This window comes from Nymphaea colorata, chromosome 6 (assembly GCF_008831285.2).
Source record: "Nymphaea colorata isolate Beijing-Zhang1983 chromosome 6, ASM883128v2, whole genome shotgun sequence".
In the NCBI taxonomy this organism is placed as follows: domain Eukaryota; kingdom Viridiplantae; phylum Streptophyta; class Magnoliopsida; order Nymphaeales; family Nymphaeaceae; genus Nymphaea; species Nymphaea colorata.
The window spans coordinates 9,477,404-9,500,786 of NC_045143.1; the positions used below are offsets into that span (position 1 = coordinate 9,477,404).

The following is a 23,383-nucleotide window of genomic DNA, read 5'->3' on the forward strand; positions in this document are numbered from 1 at the left end:
AAACTTTAATTAAGTCCCCTCAAAAACAATTCCAGACTCCGCCTCTAGATATACCCTAATTAATTAGAATAAGTACTCATGGTAGCTGTAAATAATGTTATACTAATAAATGGGTATTTGGTTGGTAGAAATAGGTTGCTCTTGATGCAAAAAGGAATGGATTTGAAAGCTATAAGGAACGATCAACTAACGGAGTAAGCATTTTGAGGAAAGTCATTTGTTTGATAAATAAGTTTATATTATTAACTTTTCCCAACCTTTTTTTATCTTATTTTGAAAACTCTTTTTTCTAAATTTTTTATGTACATGTGTCCGGGCTACCACGAACTGAAAAGTTTAAAATACATAATTTTTTATATAAAATTTCTAAGATACCTCAACTCATATTTGGTCTCCATCTCCCCGTTCGATGTTGTTACTACTCACAAGAACGACGGAGATTGGCTGTTCACTGAGCTGTGATTTATAAATTTCTTGCAAACGTTCTCGCGTTCGGGGGCCTCTACTTTCGTGCATTTCATGCTCATATTCGAGCCCTCGATTTCCATTAAAACATGGTCAACAAATCGAGACTTTTATATATATATATATATAGATATATATATATATATATATATGAAATATCATGAACATAAAATCTGTATAAATACAAAAGATTTCAGATCTACTTCCATTAAATGAAGAAAATATGCACCATGTTTATATCTGCTCAACATGACGACCGGATGTCCATATTGTCTACCACTAAAAAGACCGGGAATGACTCCGTCTACCAAAGAAATAAGGGGGCAAACACTGGGACAAACTCAATACTGAAAAAACCGAAAGCAGTAACGGAGCAATAATCCAAACGCGGCAGACGACAGGGAGGAAAGAACAAAGATACAGGTGGTCATTGTCATGGCTTCCTTTGGACAATCCTCACCGGAAAGCCGCCCTTCATCTTGGAAGTCAGTGTGGATGCGAACACCGGCTGGAAGTCGGGCACCGCTGGTACAACCCTAAAGTCGCGGAGAACGGTGGCAGCGATGCATTTCATCTGGATGAAGGCCATCTCCTTCCCCAAGCACACCCTCGGCCCTGCCTGGAAAACAGGGTACTTGTAAGGGTCTTCGTTCACGAACCTTCTGTTCCCTCCCTCTCCTTCCTCCTGCAACCACCTCTCCGGCCGGAACTCCTCCCAATCTTTACCCCAAAACAATTCCAGCCTCCCCATCGCATAGGGAGCGTAAATCACCTTCGCCCCCTTCGGCACCACGGTGCCGTCCGGCAGAACATCATCTTCGGCTGCGAACTTGCCGTCAGTCGGCACCGGCGGATACAATCTCATGCTCTCGCAGATCGCGGCGTGCAAATAATGCATCTCTTTCGCTTCGTCGAAGCCAAATGCTTCTGCTTTGATGCTCGATATCTCCTTTAGAACCTCCTCCTCTACTCGCTTGTGGTTGGAAACCAACCAGAAGAACCATGTCAATGCGGCCGATGTCGTGTCCATTCCAGCAAGCAGGAAACTGATTATCATGTCTTTGAGGAACTCCTCGTCACCATCACTCGAGCTCATAAATCTCGACAGAAGGTCGGAGTCCTCCGGGGAAGTGACCGGATTCTGCCGCCGCTCGCAGATAAGGTTTCTGGCGTAGTCGTCGACGACGCGGATGGCGTCTCTGAGTTGCCGCTCCGTCCCCACTCCTAATGCAGCCTTGATTTTCCAGACCAATGGAGAGCTGACCCGGAAACGCTCGCTGGAGATTCGCACTGCGAGGTTGAAAGCCGAGGTGAACTCAGAGGGAGGCAGATTGAGGTCGAGGCAGCTGGGATCCGAACCGAAAGCGACCTTGCAGATGTTATCGAAGGCGAACCGCTGAAGCACATCCTGGAGATCCAAGACGGTTTTTCCGGCCGCAGCAGAGGTGAAAAGCGGGATGAGGCGGCCGGAGATCTCCGACTTCACGGCGGTCTCAACGAATTTACGCAGCGATCGGGTGTTGAATTCGTGGCTTGCTACCTTCCTCTGCACCTTCCAAGTCTCCCCGTCGGCGTTGAAGATGCCGTTGCCGAGGAGGTCGTAGAGCACGGAATGGGAGTTTGGTCCTTTTGGGTAGTTGTGAAACTTGGTCTTCAGCATGTGCTCGACGTTGGCCGGATTGGCGGTGACGATTGATATGGGAACGAACAGCCGGCGGAATTGAATAGTGTGGGTCGGAGATTCACGTATAAGATCAGTGAAGTATTGAGGTAGACGGTGGGCATTGGCAAGGAAGGAGATGCCTGAACCCACTATGGGATGACACTTGGGGCCATAAATGGATGAAGACGAAGGGGTTTTGGCTGCGAAACTATTCATGAGTAGCCTAACTATATGAACCAAAAGGAGGATTGAGGCAATAAGAAGGAACAGTACAGAAGCTTCTTCCATGGCTTTAACTTGAGCTCGGGAGGATGTCCTTGTTATTTTAACGAGTGACTACTCCTAGCTCATCACACTCATATTTATACAAGAGAGAGAGTGTGTGTCTGTGTTGAAGCGGCAAGAGATTTGCTGCGCAAGCGGTGACGTTGCTGAAGAATCGTGTGGACGAAGAAAAGTTCTTAGTTTCTTCTAGTAGTGTTTGACGTTCGAAGCTTCCTTCCCAACCATGTCTGAAGTATTTTGGAGCTAGCATGGGCCCGGAAGGGCTGGTCCAGGTGGGAGAAGCGAGAGAAAGAACTAGACTTGGAGATTCCCCCAACATTTTCTAAGGTATTCAAGTAACATTGCCTCAAGAAGCATGAATGAACAAGTTAACTGTTAATGGCAATTTGTCTGTGGCAGCACACTGAAGTTTACTTCATGTGTCTCCATCCATGTGCTCATTGTTATACACCTTCATTCAGCTCCCTGCTTATCAGCAAAATTCAGCTGCAAATAGATATACAGCTTGGTTTATACTTTTTTTCTTCTCGACGGCTTCTACGACTCCCATCCAAGTTTGTAATAAAGGTATCAAAAGTTCGTGGTCTATTTTTAGAAATGTGCATGTGTTCCTAAAAGGTACTCTCTTCTAGAACTTGTTTGAATTCTTTTAGTCACCCTTGTCACGCTTGAATAGTGGGCTCACTGGTCGATAAGTCACCATCAACAAGTGGGAGAAGCGAACGAGAAAATGAAGTCTATATCAAAAGTAAACATCCCAAGGTTGAGCAAGCTAAGCCTGCCCTACCTTTTAGAAAAAACCTTTTTTGTTAGAATACTTTATAATAGGGGCGTTTGATGGTAGGGTGTAATCACCCTAAATTTTGTTTTAAAATTTTTGAATGATTCAAATTAGATTTAAAATCCAAATTCAAATCAAAATCGCGCATTTGAGACCCAAAAGGTAGAAGATTCATATAACATTTTTAAAGTATCTAATGAACTGAACCATTTTTTGGGTTAAATGTATAGGACAATAACATAATGTTATTCTTCCAAACAAGTCCAAAAGTATTTAGAAATGACTACCATTCAGTTACTATCGGTGCGTTTTCTAACAACAAATTATCTACCACATGGCACTATTAGATTTTGGTGTGTGTAAAATCGGTAGCTACCTTACCCTTCTATACCAGATTGGATGAGATAAGATGAGCCTTGACTAAAGCAATCCAATGGTAGAAATCAAGTTGAAACCTAAATGAAAACAAAACTGTATTTTTAAGAGGGAAATGGCCATAATAGCACGAAACAAATTAACTAAATAAATATGCAGCTTGGTTTATACTTTTTTTAACTTCATGTCCATCGTTTAATCTCGATGGCTTCCACGACTCCCATCCAGTTTTGTATATAAAGGTACCAAAGAATCTGGTTTTCTTTTTAGATATGTCCATGTCTTCCTAAAAGGTACTTTCTTCTAGGACTAGAACTTGTTTGAATTCTTTTAGTCAGGCTTAAACAGTGGGCTCACTAGTGGACAACGGCTGGTCACCATCAACTAGTGGGAGAAGCGAAAGAGAAGACGAAAGTTTATATCAAAAGAAAACATACCAAGGTTGACCAAGGTAAGCCTGCCGTATTTTTTCCAAAAAAAAAAACTTTTTTGTCAGGATACTTTATTATGAGGGCGTTTGATGGTAAAGAATTTTTTTTTCCTGAATAAAACATTTTTGAAAAAGTTTTGCAGGGTGAAAAAAAAAATTACAGTTCCAACAAAGACTGGGCAACTGAACGTATTGTTTCCCTTGCCTCAGCTTACCTTGGTCAAACCGATGCAGTTTTGGCCCATATCCATTTCATTCCCCCTAAATCTTCTTGTTTATGAAGATAGCTAAATTTACCTTTTATTTTTCATGTTATGATCCATAAAAGTGAATGTTTATGCTGCAGTGTCTGTGACTGTCCACAAGGAGACCCATATTTTTTTTAAAAAAAATTGTATTGATATTTTAGAGTAATTTTTTTTACTTACATGTTTGTGTTTGTGTTCCTTAATATTTAAAATTTTATTTGTTGCCCTTTAGTTAGAACTTTCTGGTTCTGCCGCTTTGCTTCTTGAGGAAGTCTTTTTCATCTTTTCTCCAGCACTCGTCCACATGTAATTAAAAGCAGGAAGATAAACGGTTAGATATAGTTTGGTGTTTATGGCTACACCAAATCTAACGTAAGTATGTGTTTTCCTGTATGTTTGAACCAAGTTTCATTTATGCATCGAAATGAATGCTCCTATTCCTTAAGCTTCCTCCTTCAGTCCCTCCATGTGCGCAGGGAACTACTTTCTAGTTGATAATTCTTGCAAAAAGAGGTCTTTTAGTGCATAGTTGGATGTCTAATAATTACAGAAGCGGTAGATAGAGCTTCACTGTGTTTCCTTAATTGCTCCCAAGTTGAAATTTCAGCAGTGCAGCTATGATCGACGTTATTCCCCTTCTCATAAGGTGCTACCCAAACAGGAAAGCGAATATTGCAGAATAGAAAAATGTGTGGCTGTGTGAGAGAGAGATGTACTCAACGTTGCAAAAAACATCCACTGACAGGCGGTTGGGGGGCTTAAGAATCACCTCATACTATTCATATGGTACAACACGAGAGAATAAAAAAATGAAGCACCAATACAACACCACATTCTATTCATGTGGTGCAATTCCTAACCAACACACTGCAACATTGAACAAGTTGTCAATCTCCAAAATCCTAATATTCAGCGCCGTCCTTGAAAGAAAATGTCCTATGATAAAGAGTCATCACATCACATTCAGAGTGTCTTCCCTTCATCACATTAGATAAGGACCATGGTAGAGCATAGAATCTCCAGCCCCATGAATGGTTAACAGAGAAAAACCATCACTACAAAAAAAAGACATATTACTGGCGGTAAGAAAGGCGACCATAAATATTGACAGAACGGGAAATGTGTCAGTAAATCAGGTTTTGTAGGTTTTCATCAACGAAAGAAAGTTTAACTATAAATATTGCCTTTTTTACTGATAGGAGAGTAGTATCCTTCAGTAAAAGTTTCATTGGGATACTGTACACTGACGAATTGTCATATCCGTCAATGGTACTAATTTCGAGGCTTTTCATCCTATACTGACGTGTTCTGCCAGTCACTAAATCTTATCACACTGAACAGGCTCACCTGTGTGAAATATAAAAATATATATATATATCAAATTGATGTTTGATGGAAAAGTACTTATACGTCCTAAAAAATTTGTAAAAAACAGAAAAAATGTTACACCAGTAAAACTTATAAAAAATATAAATGGCCCAATCGAAACTTTTTTGGGGGTAAACTGGGCCTACCTAGTAATAATAGGAACCGTTTACTTCATGAGGAATGACTGTCTATAACAAATCTGAAGTTTTGCCCACATGATCCCAACACTACTTATCCTCAAACCTCAACTCAGACAGTAATCTTCTTTTATGTCTGTGAACTTTTATGTCTGTGAAGACAAGTTCCTCTAAGCTAAGGCTGGGCGTCCGGTTGGGTATCCAGTGGGTACCTAATAACCGACCTGAAAAAAAGGATTTGGGCTAGCCCGATAAGTTATCGGGCCGGCCTGAGTGGGCCCGACTAAGTTCGATTGGACTTGATAGGATTTTTTAAATATATATTTTATTGATTTATATATATAATTGTAATGTTTTATTATAATTAATTATTTACATATATATACGTTTTAATTTAATCAGAAAGAAGTGCTCGAGCTCGGGCCGACCCGATGTTCAAGTTTACTCTAACCTCCAAATAATGGTAAGCACCACTTTAAAATAAAAGATTAGCCATGTCATAGGACTACTTAAAGCCTAAAGCAGTGTGGACCCACAGGGCATAGAGAAGAGTTGAGGTTTCACTTATTGTCGCTTAGCGTTACCCAAGTTCCAAAGCATCATGGACCCCGAGGCAAAGAAAGGAGGTGAGGTTCCACTTGTCGGTCCATTTGTTAATGTCACCTTAATGCCAAAACTTCATGTAAGAAAAGAGACCGTCAGTAATAACTGAATTATACTGATAGGACAAAAAATGTGAAATATTGCCTTTTTACTCATAGGAGAGAAGTATCCTTTAGTAAAAGTTTCACCGGATACTGCACACTGACGGATTGTCATATCCATCAACGATGCCTAACATCGACGGCTTTTCATCCTATACTATACTGGCATGTCCTGCCCGTCAGTAAAACTTATCATACTGAAGGAAGGAGAGACAGGCTCGCCCGTATGTTGATGTTTTTTGGAAAAGTACTTATACGTCCTTCAGAATTTGTAAAAGACAAGAAAAATGTTGCATCAGTAAAATTTGTAAAAAATATAAATGGCCCTATTGAAATTTTTTCTGGGAACAATGGGGCCAAATTAACAATAATGTGATGGTTCCATAAACGGATCATGACTAAAAGACCATCGGTCTTACTTCGTGGGGAATGTTTGTCTCGCCAACTTTTAGAACAAATCTTCTTCATGATCTCAACACTACCTATAATGAAAACTCAACCCAGACAGTAACCTTCTTCCACGTATGTGAGAGGGAGTTTCTCTGAACATTAAACAGTGGTAAGGCTGACCTTGACATGGAAAAAAGTACCCAAGCCCCAAAGCAGTGTAGAGCGTGAGGGCAAAAAAGAAGAGGTGAGGTTTCAATTATTGTACCCTAAGGCTGCCCACGCAGTGTGGACCCCGGGACAAAGAAAGAGGTGAGGTTTCACTTGTCGTACCCCAGACAAGTGTGTTGCTAATGTCACGTTAATGGCAAAACTTCATCCATATCGGTACAACTTTATATTAATTGGATTTTATTTCATTTTGGCGTCTACTTTAAATTTTGTTATTAATCATCACCATAAAGACAAAACTTTAGGTATGCTAGCTTACTAAAAATGAGCAGCGGCTATCTGCGTGGACACGAACACTAAAAAAAGGGGAATCTTTAACTTTGCCATGAGGGTTTTTTTTGTATGTTATTTTACTTTTTTTTTTCAGAAAATGGTTTTTTTTTTTTTGTATTTTTGAAAGACCTGAACACATTGTTTGTGGTTTGCCTCCAAACAGGAAACCTGCTTCCCTATAATAGTTGGTTAAATAGGAAATTGATATGATTATTTCTATATATTTAAGTATTTCTACAAATCTATAAAAATATGGTTTTGGATTTCAAATACTTTTTACCTTTTTTTTTTTTGCATTGATGTAAGGAAATTGATGAATCTGTTATGGGGAAACATTTGGGGCCATAGGTGGATGAAGAAAAATAGGTTTTGTGTGCAAAACTGTTGATAAGCAGCCTAACGATGTCATCCAAAGAGGGGTAGAGGCAATAAGGCGTATGCATGTCAACATTTCCAGTTCGCATCGGATATTTAAATAAATTGTACCAAAATAATCAGATGTGAAAAAAAATTTAATGTCCAGTTAAGAAATCTGATTAGATTTAGATTTAAGCAATGACTTCTGATTGGATTTGGACTACTAATCGAATTTAGTTTTTAATAAATATCTTATATTCAATGCTCTTATATTCAATGCTCTTACATTTTGAAAATTGGCCAGATTCGATTCAAAATGCACATTTGGATTTATACATGAATGTAAAAATTAGATTTGAATCAGATTCAGAATATGAAATGGGATTTCAGTTTCAGTTTCGGATATGTCATTTTCTTTTTGTATTTGAAGAACGAATATTTGAATATCAAAAAAAAAAGCAACGGTTGAGGGTATATTTGATTCAAGTCCCATTCTTTGACATCCCTAAGGAGAAAGGAAAGTGTAAGAGTTTATTCCATGTTTTGAATTTGTACTTCAGACGAGGGAGACAACTAAGTTACATGGGTACTTCAATAAAGTTGACGTACCCGTGTTGCGGTACTCATGCCCAAAATGAATACTTTGACAAACTTGGATAGTTTTTAGATCAAAACCAATACAAACTGCTTAATTTGAGGTGTTTTTTTTTTCAACTCATTCATTGTTCATTAATATGTAATGATTTTATTTAAAAATCACTTGTTTATTTAAATGTTGCTTTATTTTGTTTTTATTGTATTATTTTGCATATATATATATATATATATATCATGCCGTACTTACCCACATTTTCTAAATTTGTTATATTTGTGCTGCATATTCCCACCATACTCATACCCACGTAATTTAAGGGGCAGGAGAGACTGTAGTGAAACTGTGACACTGCAGCGTAGTTTCAATAAAAAGTTGGAAAACAATTGCTTTTGATGCTTTACTCATCCCTGTGATCTAACCATCTTTTTGGAGGCTTGAATTTAACGTATTATTTGTTACATTCCCTTTGTGCTTCAAATATGCAAATAGAGTACTGTCTCTTGGTTTCACTGCTCAACAGCGCACCCCTCTTCTAGAAGATCCTCTTGACTAATAGACACTATGGATATTCCCATGGGCGGAGCCAAGGGGGCCTTGCCCCACCACTAAACTGTCATTTGTAAATTTCTTACGACTTTCCAAGCGTACGTCCTCGTGTTTGTGGGCCTTTATTTTTGTGCTTTTCATTCTCATATTTGAGCCCTCAATTTGGATTAAAACATGGTGAACAATATGAGTATATATATATATATATATAAATCTGTATAAATACAAAAAATTTAAGATCTACTTCCATTAAATATAGAAAAGAAAATATGTACCTTGTTTATATCATCTCAAACATAGCGACTGGATGTCCATATTTTCTACATCTAGGAATACCGGGAGGGACTCCGTCTACCAAAAACTAAGGGGACAAACACAATACTGAAAAACCGAAAGAAGTAACGGAAAAATTGTCCAAATGCGAGCACGAAAGTAGGTCGACGCAGACGACAGGGAGGAAAGAACAAAGATACAGGTGGTCATTGTCATGGCTTCCTTTGGACAATCCTCACCGGAAAGCCGCCCTTCATCTTGGAAGTCAGTGTGGATGCGAACACCGGCTGGAAGTCGGGCACCGCTGGTACAACCCTAAAGTCGCGGAGAACGGTGGCAGCGATGCATTTCATCTGGATGAAGGCCATCTCCTTCCCCAAGCACACCCTCGGCCCTGCCTGGAAAACAGGGTACTTGTAAGGGTCTTCGTTCACGAACCTTCTGTTCCCTCCCTCTCCTTCCTCCTGCAACCACCTCTCCGGCCGGAACTCCTCCCAATCTTTACCCCACAACAATTCCAGCCTCCCCATCGCATAGGGAGCGTAAATCACCTTCGCCCCCTTCGGCACCACGGTGCCGTCCGGCAGAACATCATCTTCGGCTGCGAACTTGCCGTCAGTCGGCACCGGCGGATACAATCTCATGCTCTCGCAGATCGCGGCGTGCAAATAATGCATCTCTTTCGCTTCGTCGAAGCCAAATGCTTCTGCTTTGATGCTCGATATCTCCTTCAGAACCTCCTCCTCTACTCGCTTGTGGTTGGAAACCAACCAGAAGAACCATGTCAATGCGGCCGATGTCGTGTCCATTCCAGCAAGCAGGAAACTGATTATCATGTCTTTGAGGAACTCCTCGTCACCAGCACTCGAGCTCATAAATCTCGAAAGAAGGTCGGAGTCCTCCGGGGAAGTGACCGGATTCTGCCGCCGCTCGCAGATAAGGTTTCTGGCGTAGTCGTCGACGACGCGGATGGCGTCTCTGAGTTGCCGCTCCGTCCCCACTCCTAATGCAGCCTTGATTTTCCAGACCAATGGAGAGCTGACCCGGAAACGCTCGCTCGAGATTCGCACTGCGAGGTTGAAAGCCGAGGTGAACTCAGAGGGAGGCAGATTGAGGTCGAGGCAGCTGGGATCCGAACCGAAAGCGACCTTGCAGATGTTATCGAAGGCGAACCGCTGAAGCACATCCTGGAGATCCAAGACTGTTTTTCCGGCCGCAGCAGAGGTGAAAAGCGGGATGAGGCGGCCGGAGATCTCCGACTTCACGGCGGTCTCAACGAATTTACGCAGCGATCGGGTGTTGAATTCGTGGCTTGCTACCTTCCTCTGCACCTTCCAAGTCTCCCCGTCGGCGTTGAAGATGCCGTTGCCGAGGAGGTCGTAGAGCACGGAATGGGAGTTTGGTCCTTTTGGGTAGTTGTGAAACTTGGTCTTCAGCATGTGCTCGACGTTGGCCGGATTGGCGGTGACGATTGATATGGGAACGAACAGCCGGCGGATTTGAATAGTGTGGGTCGGAGATTCACGTATAAGATCAGTGAAGTATTGAGGTAGACGGTGGGCATTGGCAAGGAAGGAGATGCCTGAACCCACTATGGGATGACACTTGGGGCCATAAATGGATGAAGACGAAGGGGTTTTGGCTGCGAAACTATTCATGAGTAGCCTAACTATATGAACCAAAAGGAGGATTGAGGCAATAAGAAGGAACAGTACAGAAGCTTCTTCCATGGCTTTAACTTGAGCTCGGGAGGATGTCCTTGTTATTTTAACGAGTGACTACTCCTAGCTCATCACACTCATATTTATACAAGAGAGAGAGTGTGTGTCTGTGTTGAAGCGGCAAGAGATTTGCTGCGCAAGCGGTGACGTTGCTGAAGAATCGTGTGGACGAAGAAAAGTTCTTAGTTTCTTCTAGTAGTGTTTGACGTTCGAAGCTTCCTTCCCAACCATGTCTGAAGTATTTTGGAGCTAGCATGGGCCCGGAAGGGCTGGTCCAGGTGGGAGAAGCGAGAGAAAGAACTAGACTTGGAGATTCCCCCAACATTTTCTAAGGTATTCAAGTAACATTGCCTCAAGAAGCTCTACTTTGTGTTGCATCTAAGGAAGATTCATAAAACATTTTTTAACGTATATAACGAACTGAACCATTTGACTACCTTCAGTTACTATGGGAGCATACCACATGGCACTATTAGATTTTGCACTATTAGATTTTGGTGTGTGTAAAATGGGTAGCTACCTTACCATTTTATACCAGATTGGATGAGATAAGATGAGCCTTGACTAAAGCAATCTAATGGATGAAATCAAGTTGAAACAAAATGAAAAATAAACTGTATTGTTAAGAGGGAAATGGACATAATAGCACGAAACAAATTAACTTAATAAATATGCAGCTTCCACGACTCCCATTCAGTTTTGTATATAAAGTATCAAAGATTCTGGTTTTCTTTCTAGATATGTTCATGTCTTCTTAAAAAGTACTTTCTTCTAGAACTTGTTTGAATTCTTTTAGTCACGCTTAAATAGTTGGCTCACTACTGGACAACGGCTGGTCACCATCAACTAGTGGGAGAAGCGAAAGAGAAAACGAAAGTTTATATCAAAAGAAAACATTTTAAGGTTAACCAAGATAAGCCTGCCGTACTTCTTAAAAAAAAAAATCTTTTTTGTCAGGATACTTTATTACGGGGTCGTTTGATGGTAAAGAGATTTTTTTTTCTGAATAAAACAATTTTTAAAAAGGTTTTTGCATGGTGAGAAAAAAATTTACAGTCCCATCAAAGACTGGACAACTAAACGCATTGTTTCCCTTGCCTCAGCTTACCTTGGTCAAAGCGATGCAGTTTTGGCCCATATCCATTTCATTCTCCCTAAATCTTTTTGTTTATCAAGATAGCTAAATTTACTTTTTATTTTTCATGTTATGATCCATAAAAGTGAATGTTTGTGCTGCTGTATCTGTGACTGCCCACAAGGAGACCCATATATATATTTTTTAATTTTGTATTGATATTTTAGAGTAATTTTTTTTACTGACATGTTGGTGTTCCTTAAAATTTAAAATTTTATTTAGAATTTTCTGGTTCTGCCGCTTTGCTTCTTGAGGAAGTCTTTTTCATCTTTTCTCCAGCACTCGTCCACATGTAACTAAAAGCAGGAAGATAAACGGTTAGATATAGTTTGGTGTTTATGGCTACACCAAATCTAACGTAAATATGCGTTTTCATGTATTTTTTAAACAATGTCATTTATGCATCGAAATGAACGCTCCAATTCCTTAAGCATCCTCCTTCAATACGTCCATGTGCGTAGGGAACTAATTTCTAGTTGATAATTCTTGCAAAAAGAGCTCTTTTATTGTATAATTGGATTTCTAATAATTACAGAAGGGTAGATAGAGCTTCACTGTCGTTCTATACTTAATTGCTCCCAAGTTGAAATTTCAGCAGTGCAGATATGATCGACGTTATTCCCCTTCTCATAAGATGCCACCCAAACAGGGAAGCGAATATTGCAGAATAGAAAAATGTGAAAGAGAGAGAGACTGATGTACTCAATTTTGCAAAAAACACCCACTAACTGGCAGTTGGGGGACCTAAAAATCACCTCATACTATTCATATGGTACAACACGAGAGAATTGAAAAATGAAACACCAGTACAACACCACATGCTATTCATGTGGTGGAATTCCAAACCAACACTGCAACATTAAACAAGTTGTCAAGCTCAAAAATCCTATTATCCAGCGTCGTCCTAGAAAAATAATGTCCTTTCCATGTGATAAAGAGTCATCACATTCAGAATGTCTTCCCTTCATCACATTAGAGTGTCTTTCCTTCTTAGTCTTGCAGAGAGGTCAGCCGGGCCAAAACTAGCATCTTGGATTGGTGATTTCTCCCTTACATTGATATGAGCTCTGTGCATGTATTACTAAAGAGTTGCTTCATCACTTCACAGTACCAAAATAGGTGTGGTGACAGCATAGCCCACACATGCTTGGCAGGCTAAGGCCAAGACCGAGAGAGATAGAGAGAGGGGCGACCAAATGGAAATGTATTACCTTAGTACAAAAGCAGGAAGAGAGAGAGAGAAGGGGTTCTGAGGAATTCAGGAATCCAACTCTATAACGAAGACCATGGAAGAACATAGAATCACCAGTCTCATGAATGGTGAACAGAGAAAACCCATCACTACAAAAAGAAGGCATTTCTGACGCTAAGAAAAGCGTCCGTCAGTAATAAATAAATACTGACAGAATGAAAAATGTGTCAGTAAAGCGGGCTTTCATCAACGGAAGAAAGTCTCGTCCGTCAGTGATACTAACATCGACAGCTATTCATCATACACAGACGTTTTTCTGTCCGTCAGTAAAACTTATCATACTGAAGAAGAGACAGGCTAGCCCGCAATATGTGAAAAATTATATTTATAAATGAAATTGATGTTTTCTGGAAATGTACATATTACGTCCTTGAGAATTTGTAAAAAACAGGAAAAGTGTTGCACCAGTAAAATTTGTAAAAAATATAAATGGCCCCATTGAAATTCTTTTGGGGCCTAACTGATGGTTCCATAAATGGATCGTGACTAAGAAACCACCGATCTTACTTAAGAGGAATGTCTGTTTTGCCAACTTCTATAACAAATATGAAGTCTTGCCTTCATGATCCCAATACTGCCTATCCTGAAACCCTCAACCAGATGGTAACCATCTTCTTCCATGTTTTTAAGGACAGAGTTCCTTTAGAGGTCGTTTGATTGTTGTCAATCGGGACAAGACAGATATGACGTCCTGTCCATTACACTATTGTCATGTCTTCATGAACAATGATGTTCTTTGTCCACCGTTTGATGATTTTAAGAACATAACACTACGTTCTTCTTGTCCGACGTTTGTTTCACATGTGTCTATTCTGTCTTTTCTGTCCGTCCTATCTGACGTTTGTTTTTGTCCTGTCCAATCTATCCGTATTGTCCCATGTTTGTATCTTACATGGTTAGTTCTGTCTAATGTTTGTTTATGTTCTGTTCAAACTGTCTGTTTTATCCGGTGTTCAAACAAACCGCGAATGCATGTCTACAACTTTCTTGAGGGCAACTTCTATGGGGTGGTGAATCGTAGCTAAAAACATCTTAGCATTTTTTTTCCAACAAATACTTCATAAATATGAGAGTTAAGTGAGAGAGGGAGAGAGAGAGAGAGAAACGAGTTAGTTGTCGAGAACAGTAGAAAATTTTACCATAAAATAGAATGAAAGAAAGTCAATCGACTGCAACTGTTATATCAACAATGCTCAAGCAACTAAGACATATATCCTCCGGCTTGCAAACCTTAACTGAGTTGTATGTGCCAACTATTCAAACAGCCAAAACATAAGACCCAAAACAACTTGTTTTTTTATTAATGAAGAAAGTTGACAGGCAAGCTAAAACCAGTTGGTCATGTTAAACCGAAAGTGGTGCATCTAAAATTTCGGTAGTAGTTTTTTCTGACAATATCAAGGAGATGTATGAATAGTATATTATTCAATATTTGAACCTCTCCTTTCTACATAAATGCCCTTGTCTACAAAGATAAATCTTTATAAATTTCAATGTTCGGCCATCCTTGTTCAGCCTACGACTTCACAAACATGGCTAAGAGTTTGATTTCATCATCTTGCAGCCTAGTTCCGAATGTACACTGACCTCTTGACGTGCAATTTCTCACCAAATCCCTGCAATGAAAAACAACAACTTTACTTAAATATCACACCCTAGAGAGAGAAAAACCTGTAAAAGCAAACAGTCAAAAAAACCTGATAATGCATCTAACAATGCTTCTAATTCTCAAGATCAAAGTGGACTAGAGCATGGTGCTGGGGATGGTGAACATGGTAACATGCCAAAAATAATAGCAGCACCTACAGTAATATGGCGAACGTTTAGCTGTTTGGTAGGAATGAGAGCAATGACACTGATAGTGACTAAACAACTCAGAAACAGGAAAATCATGGACATTAGTGAACAACCTCTTTAAGCTTTCAGTCTCCCTTTCCCTCTCCTTCTTATGCACTTACACAAATAGGAAAAAGAAAAAAAAATGGAAATTGTAGTCCAGCAATACTTCCAAATTTGAAGCTTAGAGACCAGCAAGAGTAGATAAAAAAGCTAAGAGTAAACGTAGACACAAGATTTAGAAAAGCCAAAGATGAGCAAGGATCTTTTGGTGATTTTTATATGGTCAGGAACTTTGTCTCACATGTTCATGGTGCTCTTGATGCCTAATCAGCTGCAAACACTAAACTATCAACATAGACACCTATATGATTAGGATGTAGGTCGATCAGGGTCCTAATAAACAAGGTAAGATGAATGAGATCAAAATCAGCTCAGAAGTCAGACCAAGTCCACTGCCTCCAAGCTGCACCTAGTTCATTCAGTTTAATATCTACACTCTACAGCAACACAACAACTGTCCAAATTACATGACCACGATCATTTTATGCTGGATTCAGAAAAATGCTTGAGCTTAACCAATATAGCTAAGCCAAAATGTCCTTGAACAAGAAGAAAAGTAACTGAACAGAAAATAAGAAATTGATGTGGCCTCTGTCATCCAAAAATTTATATACTGTTCGAGTGAATGGGCTGTGCCTGATGAGGCAAGATTAGGCTTTCGGCCAAGTTCACATGATCCAGCAATCAGCAGTTCAGTCTGGATTTTACCATCAAAGAAGAGACTTACAAATTCAGTTGGTATTTTGATCATTGCTCATCCCTATGCATGGTTTTTAGTGTATAAGAATGTGCACATAACCAGCTACGTTCCTTGCACAAGTTTATTTTTTGCACACTGACATTGGAGGTACAATCACCTGTATAAACTAGCAATCAGCGTAATATGGAAGAAATTGCTATTCAGAAGCTACACAAAACACACGTAATTCAGTAGGATATCAAATTACAATGGCTCACTAATATTTCAGACAGAATTAGGCTTGTACAGTTGGTTTTCTGCTAATACCAATGGCTGATTTTCTGCTACTAAGGAGACGATTGAAAAAAGTATTATTTTTCTATGTTCAAATTTTCAACATAATGGATTTGGTTTGTCGTTCATCCTGGTGGATGAATGTCGTTTTGCACTCGCTTAAATGTAGGGAGCCGATCTAATGACCCACACCGCCTGTGCGAGGGAACCTAGATCCCATCCCTTACAGGTTCCAGCCGAGCCAACTACTGGTGGTGCTGGAACCAACATAACACAAGAACACCAAAGAGAAGAGGGAACCGCGCCGGAATCATCGGATCTCGGACGCGAGAGAGAGAGGGAGGGAGAAATGTCCGACCATGGAGGTAAGCAGCGAGGATCCCAAGATGAGCAGGCGGTATTGAGACCTCCTGGCGAGCGTGATGCAGGCATTGGCGATGGCGAGGGGCCAGATGAAGAACAGCTCATGCCAAACCAGCCCCACGAAGAAGAAGGGATGCTCCGAGGCTAGGTAGTCACCGAACCGATCTTTGTACTAGGAAGCAATACGAAGCAGGGGATCCAGGAAGAGGGTGGAAGGAAGCGCGGTCTGCACGTCCAGGAGAGGAGCGCAGATGATGAGGATGAGGAAAAAGGTGAAGAGGATTACGTCCAAAACCAGAGAGGGAGGAGAAAGGCAGTTCGGGGGGAGAGGCAACGGGGTCAGGGGATCGGGGTCGGGGGAGGGAGGTGGGCTGTCCTGTCTGTTCTGAGGGTTAGCTCGGAACAGAATGGGACAAAAAAATTATTTAAACCCTCGTCCAGTCGTCCGTCTTGTCCATGTCCTGCGTCCTGCGTCCAACGTTTGATGAAAAAATCAACTAAACAGGACAGGCGTTTTCTGTTCTGCGTGTCCTGTGGCCATCAAACAACCTCTTAAGTTGCTACACGATTAACCATAGAACGACCCAATCCCCAAAGCAGTGTCGACCCAAGGGCAAGAAACAAAAGGTGAGGTTTCACTTATTATTGTACCCTAGGTTCCAAAGTAGTGTGGAACTGGGACGCAAAGAGAAGAGGTGACGGTCCACTTCACGGTGCACCTCACAAGTGCGTTACTAATCGTCACCTTAATGACAAAACTTCATGTATATTTTTACAACTTTATATTAATTGAATTATATTTCATTTTGGTGTCTACTTTAAAGTTTGTTAATCATCACCATAATGACAAAATTTTAGGTATACTAGTTTTATAACTGGTTATTAAGAATGAGCAGCGGCTAGCTGAAAAAAAAAAAGGAATCTTTAAAGTCTTTTGCCATGAGGGTTTTGTTATTTTACTTTTTTTATTCTGAGAAAATGGTTTTTGTTTTGTATTTTGAAAGACCTGAACACCTTGGTTGTGGTCTGCCTCCAACCACGAAACCTGCTTCCGTAGAATAGTTGGTTAAATCGGAAAATGATAAGATTATTTCTATATATTTGAGTAAATCTATAGAAGTATGGTTTTGGCGAAAGCAAATTTATCATACAAAATCTTGGAATTTGATCGAATCTAAATTCTGGGGACTTTTCTAATTGTTCTAATTAATCACGATTTCCTGAAAAATGACTAATCACAGATTTCAGACGGAGGGTTCAAACTCCAGCCACGGATCTGGATCAAGAAAAACATCCAACCGTGGTAGACTTGAAAATTTTAAAATTTGAGGCTTGCCGTGTTCGATCATTCTCAAGTCGCCATGTTTTTTAAATCCATCAGCTCAATCTGGCGTCGAGTCTGCAGCGAAGATCGACCATTCACTATGTAGACAACGATTTCATACTCCACAAAGAGTTGTTCTCCACTGCCATATTTATGAGAGAAGTTTTTATTTTTTCTGAGATCCAATATGATTTCAGATCCAAGGATTTGAGGTCGGCTCCCCTCCCATCCCACCTGAAAATACCATGAGGTTTTCACTATAAACTATGGAATTTAAATCCTTTTTCCCTTTTTTTTTTTTGCATAGTGTAAATTGATGGAAGGAAATTGATGAACCTATTATGGGGAAACATTTGGGGCCATAGGTGGATGAAAAAAAAGAGGTTTTGGGTGCAAAACTGTTCATAAGTGGCCTAACCATGTCAACTAAAAGGGGGTTATAGGCAATGAGGAGTATGCATGCCAATATTTCTCGTTTGGGTCAGATATTTATCTAACTGTTCCCAAAGAATAGGATATGGAAAAAAGTTTTAATTTCCGGTCAAGAAATCTTATCAGATTCGGATTTAAGCAATGCTTTCTGATTAGATTCGGATTACCGATCAGATTTAGTTTTCAATAAATATCCTACATTCAATACTCTTACATATTGAAAATTGGCAAGATTCGATTTAAAATACATTTTTGGATTTATATGTGAATGTAAAATAGGATTTCATATTCAGCTTCATATATGTCTTTTTTTTTTTTGTATTTGAAGAATGAATATTTGAATATCCAAAGAAACGAGGGTATATTTGATTCAAGTCTCATTCTTTGACATCCCTAAGGAGAAGGAAAAGTGTAGGAGTTTATTCCATGCTTTGAATTTGTACACCCTGCGATGCTTTTGTTTTTTGGAATGATTGACTACTCTTAGCTCCCCCCTTTCGCCGTTATAGAAGAGAGGGAGGCAGCTAAGCCACATGGGTACTTCGATAAGGTTCATGTACCCATGTTGCGGTACTCATGCCCAAAGTTAGTGTTTGGACACACTTGGGTAGTTTTTAGATCACAACCAATTCAAATTGGTTAATTTTGGGTGATTTATTTTTTTCTAACTCAGTCATTGTTCATTAACATGTAATGGTTTTATTTAAAATCACTTGTTTATTTAAAAGTTTCTTTATTTTATGGGATGAAGACGTGTCCAAACTATATGGGATGACACTTGGGGCCATAAATGGATGAAGACGAAGGGGTTTTGGCTGCGAAACTATTCATGAGTAGCCTAACTATATGAACCAAAAGGAGGATTGAGGCAATAAGAAGGAACAGTACAGAAGCTTCTTCCATGGCTTTAACTTGAGGTCGGGAGGATGTCCTTGTTATTTTAACGAGTGGCTACTCCTAGCTCATCGCACTCATATTTATACAAGAGAGAGAAAGAGAGTGTCTGTGTTGAAGAGGCAAGAGATTTGCTGCGCAAGCGGTGACGTTGCTGAAGAATCGTGTGGACGAAGAAAAGTTCTTAGTTTCTTCTAGTAGTGTTTGACGTTCGAAGCTTTCTTCCCAAACATGTCTGAAGTATTTGGGAGCTAGCATGGGCCCGGAAGAGCTGGTCCAGGTGGGAGAAGGGAGAGAAAGAACTAGACTTGGATATTCCCCCACCATTTCTAAGTTACTTCTTTCCTGGTATTCAAGTAACATTGCCTCAAGAAGCATGAATGAACAAGTTAACCGTTAATGGCAATTCGTCTGTGGCAGCACACTGAAGTTTACTTCATGTGCTCATTGTTATACTTTCAGTCAGCTCCCAGCTTATGAGCAAAATTCAGCTGCTTATTTGGCGTAAGGAGCAGAATATTCCCGATTGAGCCACGCCTGTAGCTAACTTGATTATTTTCCTGATTTTATTGATGTTTTTTTGTAATAATATCTCTTCGTAGTAATGTGCCCTGTATAAGAGAGATCCTCAAAGTAATGGACCAGAGAAGCCGATTTTTTTCCCTCCCCTGTTTCCCGTGCCTTTCTTTGCTCTGTTTTGTCTCCGCACCCTCCAGTATGTTTTTGCATCTACATCGAAAGGTAGGGCAGATTCATTAAACTTTTCTCAAAGTATATAAAGAATTTTACCATTTTTTGAGTGAGATGCATCAGAAAGTAACATAATGTTATTCTTTCCAAACAACTCCAAAAGTATTTAGAAATGACCACCCTTCAGTTCCTATGGGTACTGTAACAAAGCCGCTAAAAAAATTATAAATCATCACTAAAGTCGCAATAAACCGTCACCGCACAAAAACCGTGGCTTTTGTAAATTTAATGACCGTTTTATAACAAGTTATTAAAATTTTTTTATATTTGAAATGTAAATTGTAAATTTTTTATATTGTAAATATGAATCTTCATATTTGGAAAGTTTCGATTTATATCCATTTTGGGTCCAGATTTACGTACCAGATCCATTTAGTTAAGTTCAGTATTTGATCTATATCCATTAATTTTGATCCATATCCACGATTCGGATCCATTTGGTTTTGGATCCAAGACCATGATCTGGATCTATTTGGTTTTAATCCAGATATATGATATGGATCCATTTGGTTTGGATCCGATGCTTGATTTGGATTGATTGTTTTGGACCTACTATAATGATATGGATCTATTTAGATTTGGATTTGAAATGATGATCTGAATCATTTTGGATCTGGATCTGACGCCATGAGGATCCCTTTGGCTTTGGATCCAAGCTCATGACCTTAATCCATTTGATATGGACGTATGATCGTGATATAGATCCATTTGTTTTGGATACCAAATAGTTCGTGCATGCAAGACTTGTTATATTGGAATTCAAATTCAAATGTTCTAAACATGCATCGACTAAAACAACGTGGTACTAAAGTAGCCTCTTTTGTTGAAGTTAGTTTATTTTGGAATATTAAGATGTATGTGTTCTTCCTTCGATAGTGAAGGAGGGCTACTCTTTAGCAAAAGTTCAAACATATGTGTCAATAACAAAAATGTGTCTATCTATGAAGTTTCTTCATACAAGTCGGTCCAAAGATAGATTTGTTGTTCGATAGGATTGATTATCAATATTTGTACCGAGTATGGAATACTTACGAGTTGATGTTGCTGTCCAAAGATGAGATAGTGTAATCACCCTAAATTTTTCTAAAAGATTATGATGTTTTATCCAAGCACGAAACTCAAATTTAGATCCAAATTAAATCCAAAATACAACTTCCATATCCAAATTAGATACAAAACCCAAGTTCATATCCAAATCGATCATTTAAGACCCATTTGCCCCTCTTTTGGACAAAAAAAAATCTTCTTTTAGAGGGTGATTTTAGTCTTTTTGGATGGACAAGACTCATTTGCCCTTCCTTTTGACCAAAAAATCTCCTTTTGGAGGTTGATTTTAGTCTTTTTGAGTTGACAAGATTCATTTGACCTTCCTTTTGACCAAAAAATCTCTTTTTAGAAGGTGATTTTAGTCTTTTTGGGTGGACAAGACCAATTTGCCATTCATTGACCAAAAAACCTCCTTTTCGAAGGTAATTTTAGTCTTTTTGTGTAGACAAGAGTCATTTGTCCTTTTTTTTGACAAAGAAACCTCTTTTTAGAAAAATTTTAGTCTTTTTGGGTGGACAAGACCCATTTGCCCTTCATTTTGACAAAAAAATCTCCTTTTAGAGGGTGATTTTAGTCTTTTTTTTTGTCAAAAAATTCAAATTTAGGATTTTAACTTCAAAATCTTATATAAATACCCCTTATTTTCCCCCCTCTTAGATAAGATTGGCCCTTGAGAGAAACTCTAGTGTATTCTCACCTGAAGGCTTAGAGTTTCTCTTGAGCTCTCTCTTTCCCTCTTCCTCCCTCCATTTTCCTCTCCAACTTATAGCAAGCTACAATCCTCTTGAGGGAATCATCTTAGAGCTTCACTCAAAGGGGATTTCAACTAAATGTGTTTATCTTTCTTAGGTCATTTCTCAAAGGTATGTAATCATCATCCCTTTCATTTTTTTTTCTTTTTCTCATCTTCATCTCCCTATGGCCAAAGGAGATAACACTCAACCTCTTTTTAGAGACAAGAGGCTATGCTCAAGTTCACCGGAAGCATAAGAAGATGAGATGATATTTTATTTTATGATTAAATCATGTTCTTTCAAGTATTCTTGTTGTTGTTATTTTTCATTAATATGTTCTTATTATTATGCTATTCTTTTTCTTGAATATAGTCTTGTTGATTGTTTTCATTTTCTTTTCTCATTTTCATCTTTCCATGGCCAAAGGAGATAGCACTCAACCTCTTTTTAGAGACAAGAGGCTATGCTCAAGTGCACCGGGAGCATGAGAAGATGAGATGATATTTTATTTTATAATTAAATCATGCTCTTTCAAGTATTCTTGTTGTTGTTGTTCTTTCCCTTCATGAACATATTTTTGTTGTTATTGTTATTTCCTTTGTTCAATATAGTCTAGTTCTTGTTATTTTCTTTTCTCTATTCATTCTCTCCCCATGGCCAAAGAAGATAGTACACAATATCTTTTTAGAGACAAGAGGCTATGCTCAAGTGCATGGGGAGTATGGAATGATGAGATGATCCTTCATTTCGTGATTGAATCATGCTTTCTCTTTTATTAAATATGACATTATTTTTCTTTATATATTTTCTCCTCATCTTCATCTCCCTATGGCTAAACGAGGTAGCACTTAATATCTTTTTAGAGACAAAGTCTATGCTCAAGTGCACCGGGAGCATGGAAAGATGAGATGATCTTTCATTTTAATCATGTTCTTTCTTTTCATTAATACATTCTTGTTGTTCTTTTACTTCCTCTTATTTTCCTCTATTCCTTGTTTCCTCATGGTCAAAGTTGATAGCTCTCAATCTCTATTTTAGAGTCAAGAGACTATATTCAAGTGCACCGAGAACATGAGAAGATGAGGTGACATATCATTTCATAGTTACATCATGTCCTCCCTCCTAATTGAACCTTGCACTTTCCGTCATCCTCTTTCTCTTTTTCCTTCCTTGAATGTTGTCTATAAATTTTCCATGCATAGTTGCTTGGTTTTCTACTTATATGTGAATGTATGGTGGGAATGAGAATGTGGTCTGGGGACTCTTTATTTTCATATTAATTTTTGAGGTTAGGACTTGTCCAACCCGAGATAAACCTTCACGAAAATGTACATGTTAATATGCATTTTCATGTCATTTTGCGCTAGTTTCCTTCTTAATCATTCCATTAGAAACTCTAACGAGTGTCTTGTTATGTTTATTGTTTTCTTTCATACCCAACGGTAGAAGAAATATATCCCTTACAACAAATTAATAATAACATTCTATGCTTATTTTCCAAAACATTTTCAAAAGGAACCTTCTAACATGGCCATAGGGACTTAGCTTAGACTCTTGTATGAGTCTAAGCTCCCCTCTGGCGTACATTAAACTTGAAGTTGGTAATTTTAAGTTATTCCTTGATTTCTAATCTTGTAAAGATATGGATGTATACACATGTTATATACATCTATGCCAACATGATGACCCCCCATCTTTCTCTCTCTATGCTTTCACTTTTCATTTTATAAATTTTCATATG

At 39.1% G+C, this 23,383-nt stretch overlaps 2 protein-coding genes across 2 annotated transcripts; both read right to left on the reverse strand.

Annotated features, from left to right (window-relative positions):
• Positions 1–643: 643 nt before the first annotated feature.
• On the reverse strand, positions 644–2,846 carry LOC116256827 (cytochrome P450 94A2-like). The gene has a single exon (XM_031633323.2). The coding sequence runs from the start codon at positions 2,414–2,416 to the stop codon at positions 899–901; it is 1,518 nt and encodes a 505-aa protein (XP_031489183.1). The 5' UTR covers positions 2,417–2,846; the 3' UTR covers positions 644–898.
• Positions 2,847–9,066: 6,220 nt separating this feature from the next.
• LOC116256826 (cytochrome P450 94A2-like) lies at positions 9,067–11,199 on the reverse strand. Its single transcript, XM_031633322.2, has one exon. It carries the CDS (start codon positions 10,846–10,848, stop codon positions 9,331–9,333), a length of 1,518 nt encoding a protein of 505 aa, XP_031489182.1. The 5' UTR covers positions 10,849–11,199; the 3' UTR covers positions 9,067–9,330.
• Positions 11,200–23,383: the final 12,184 nt, after the last annotated feature.

What these genes read in the sequence shown, in the direction of transcription:
- LOC116256826 (XM_031633322.2), bottom strand. Translation starts at nt 10,848, where the DNA reads ATGGAAGAAGCTTCTGTACTGTTCCTTCTTATTGCCTCAATCCTCCTT.
- LOC116256827 (XM_031633323.2), bottom strand. Translation starts at nt 2,416, where the DNA reads ATGGAAGAAGCTTCTGTACTGTTCCTTCTTATTGCCTCAATCCTCCTT.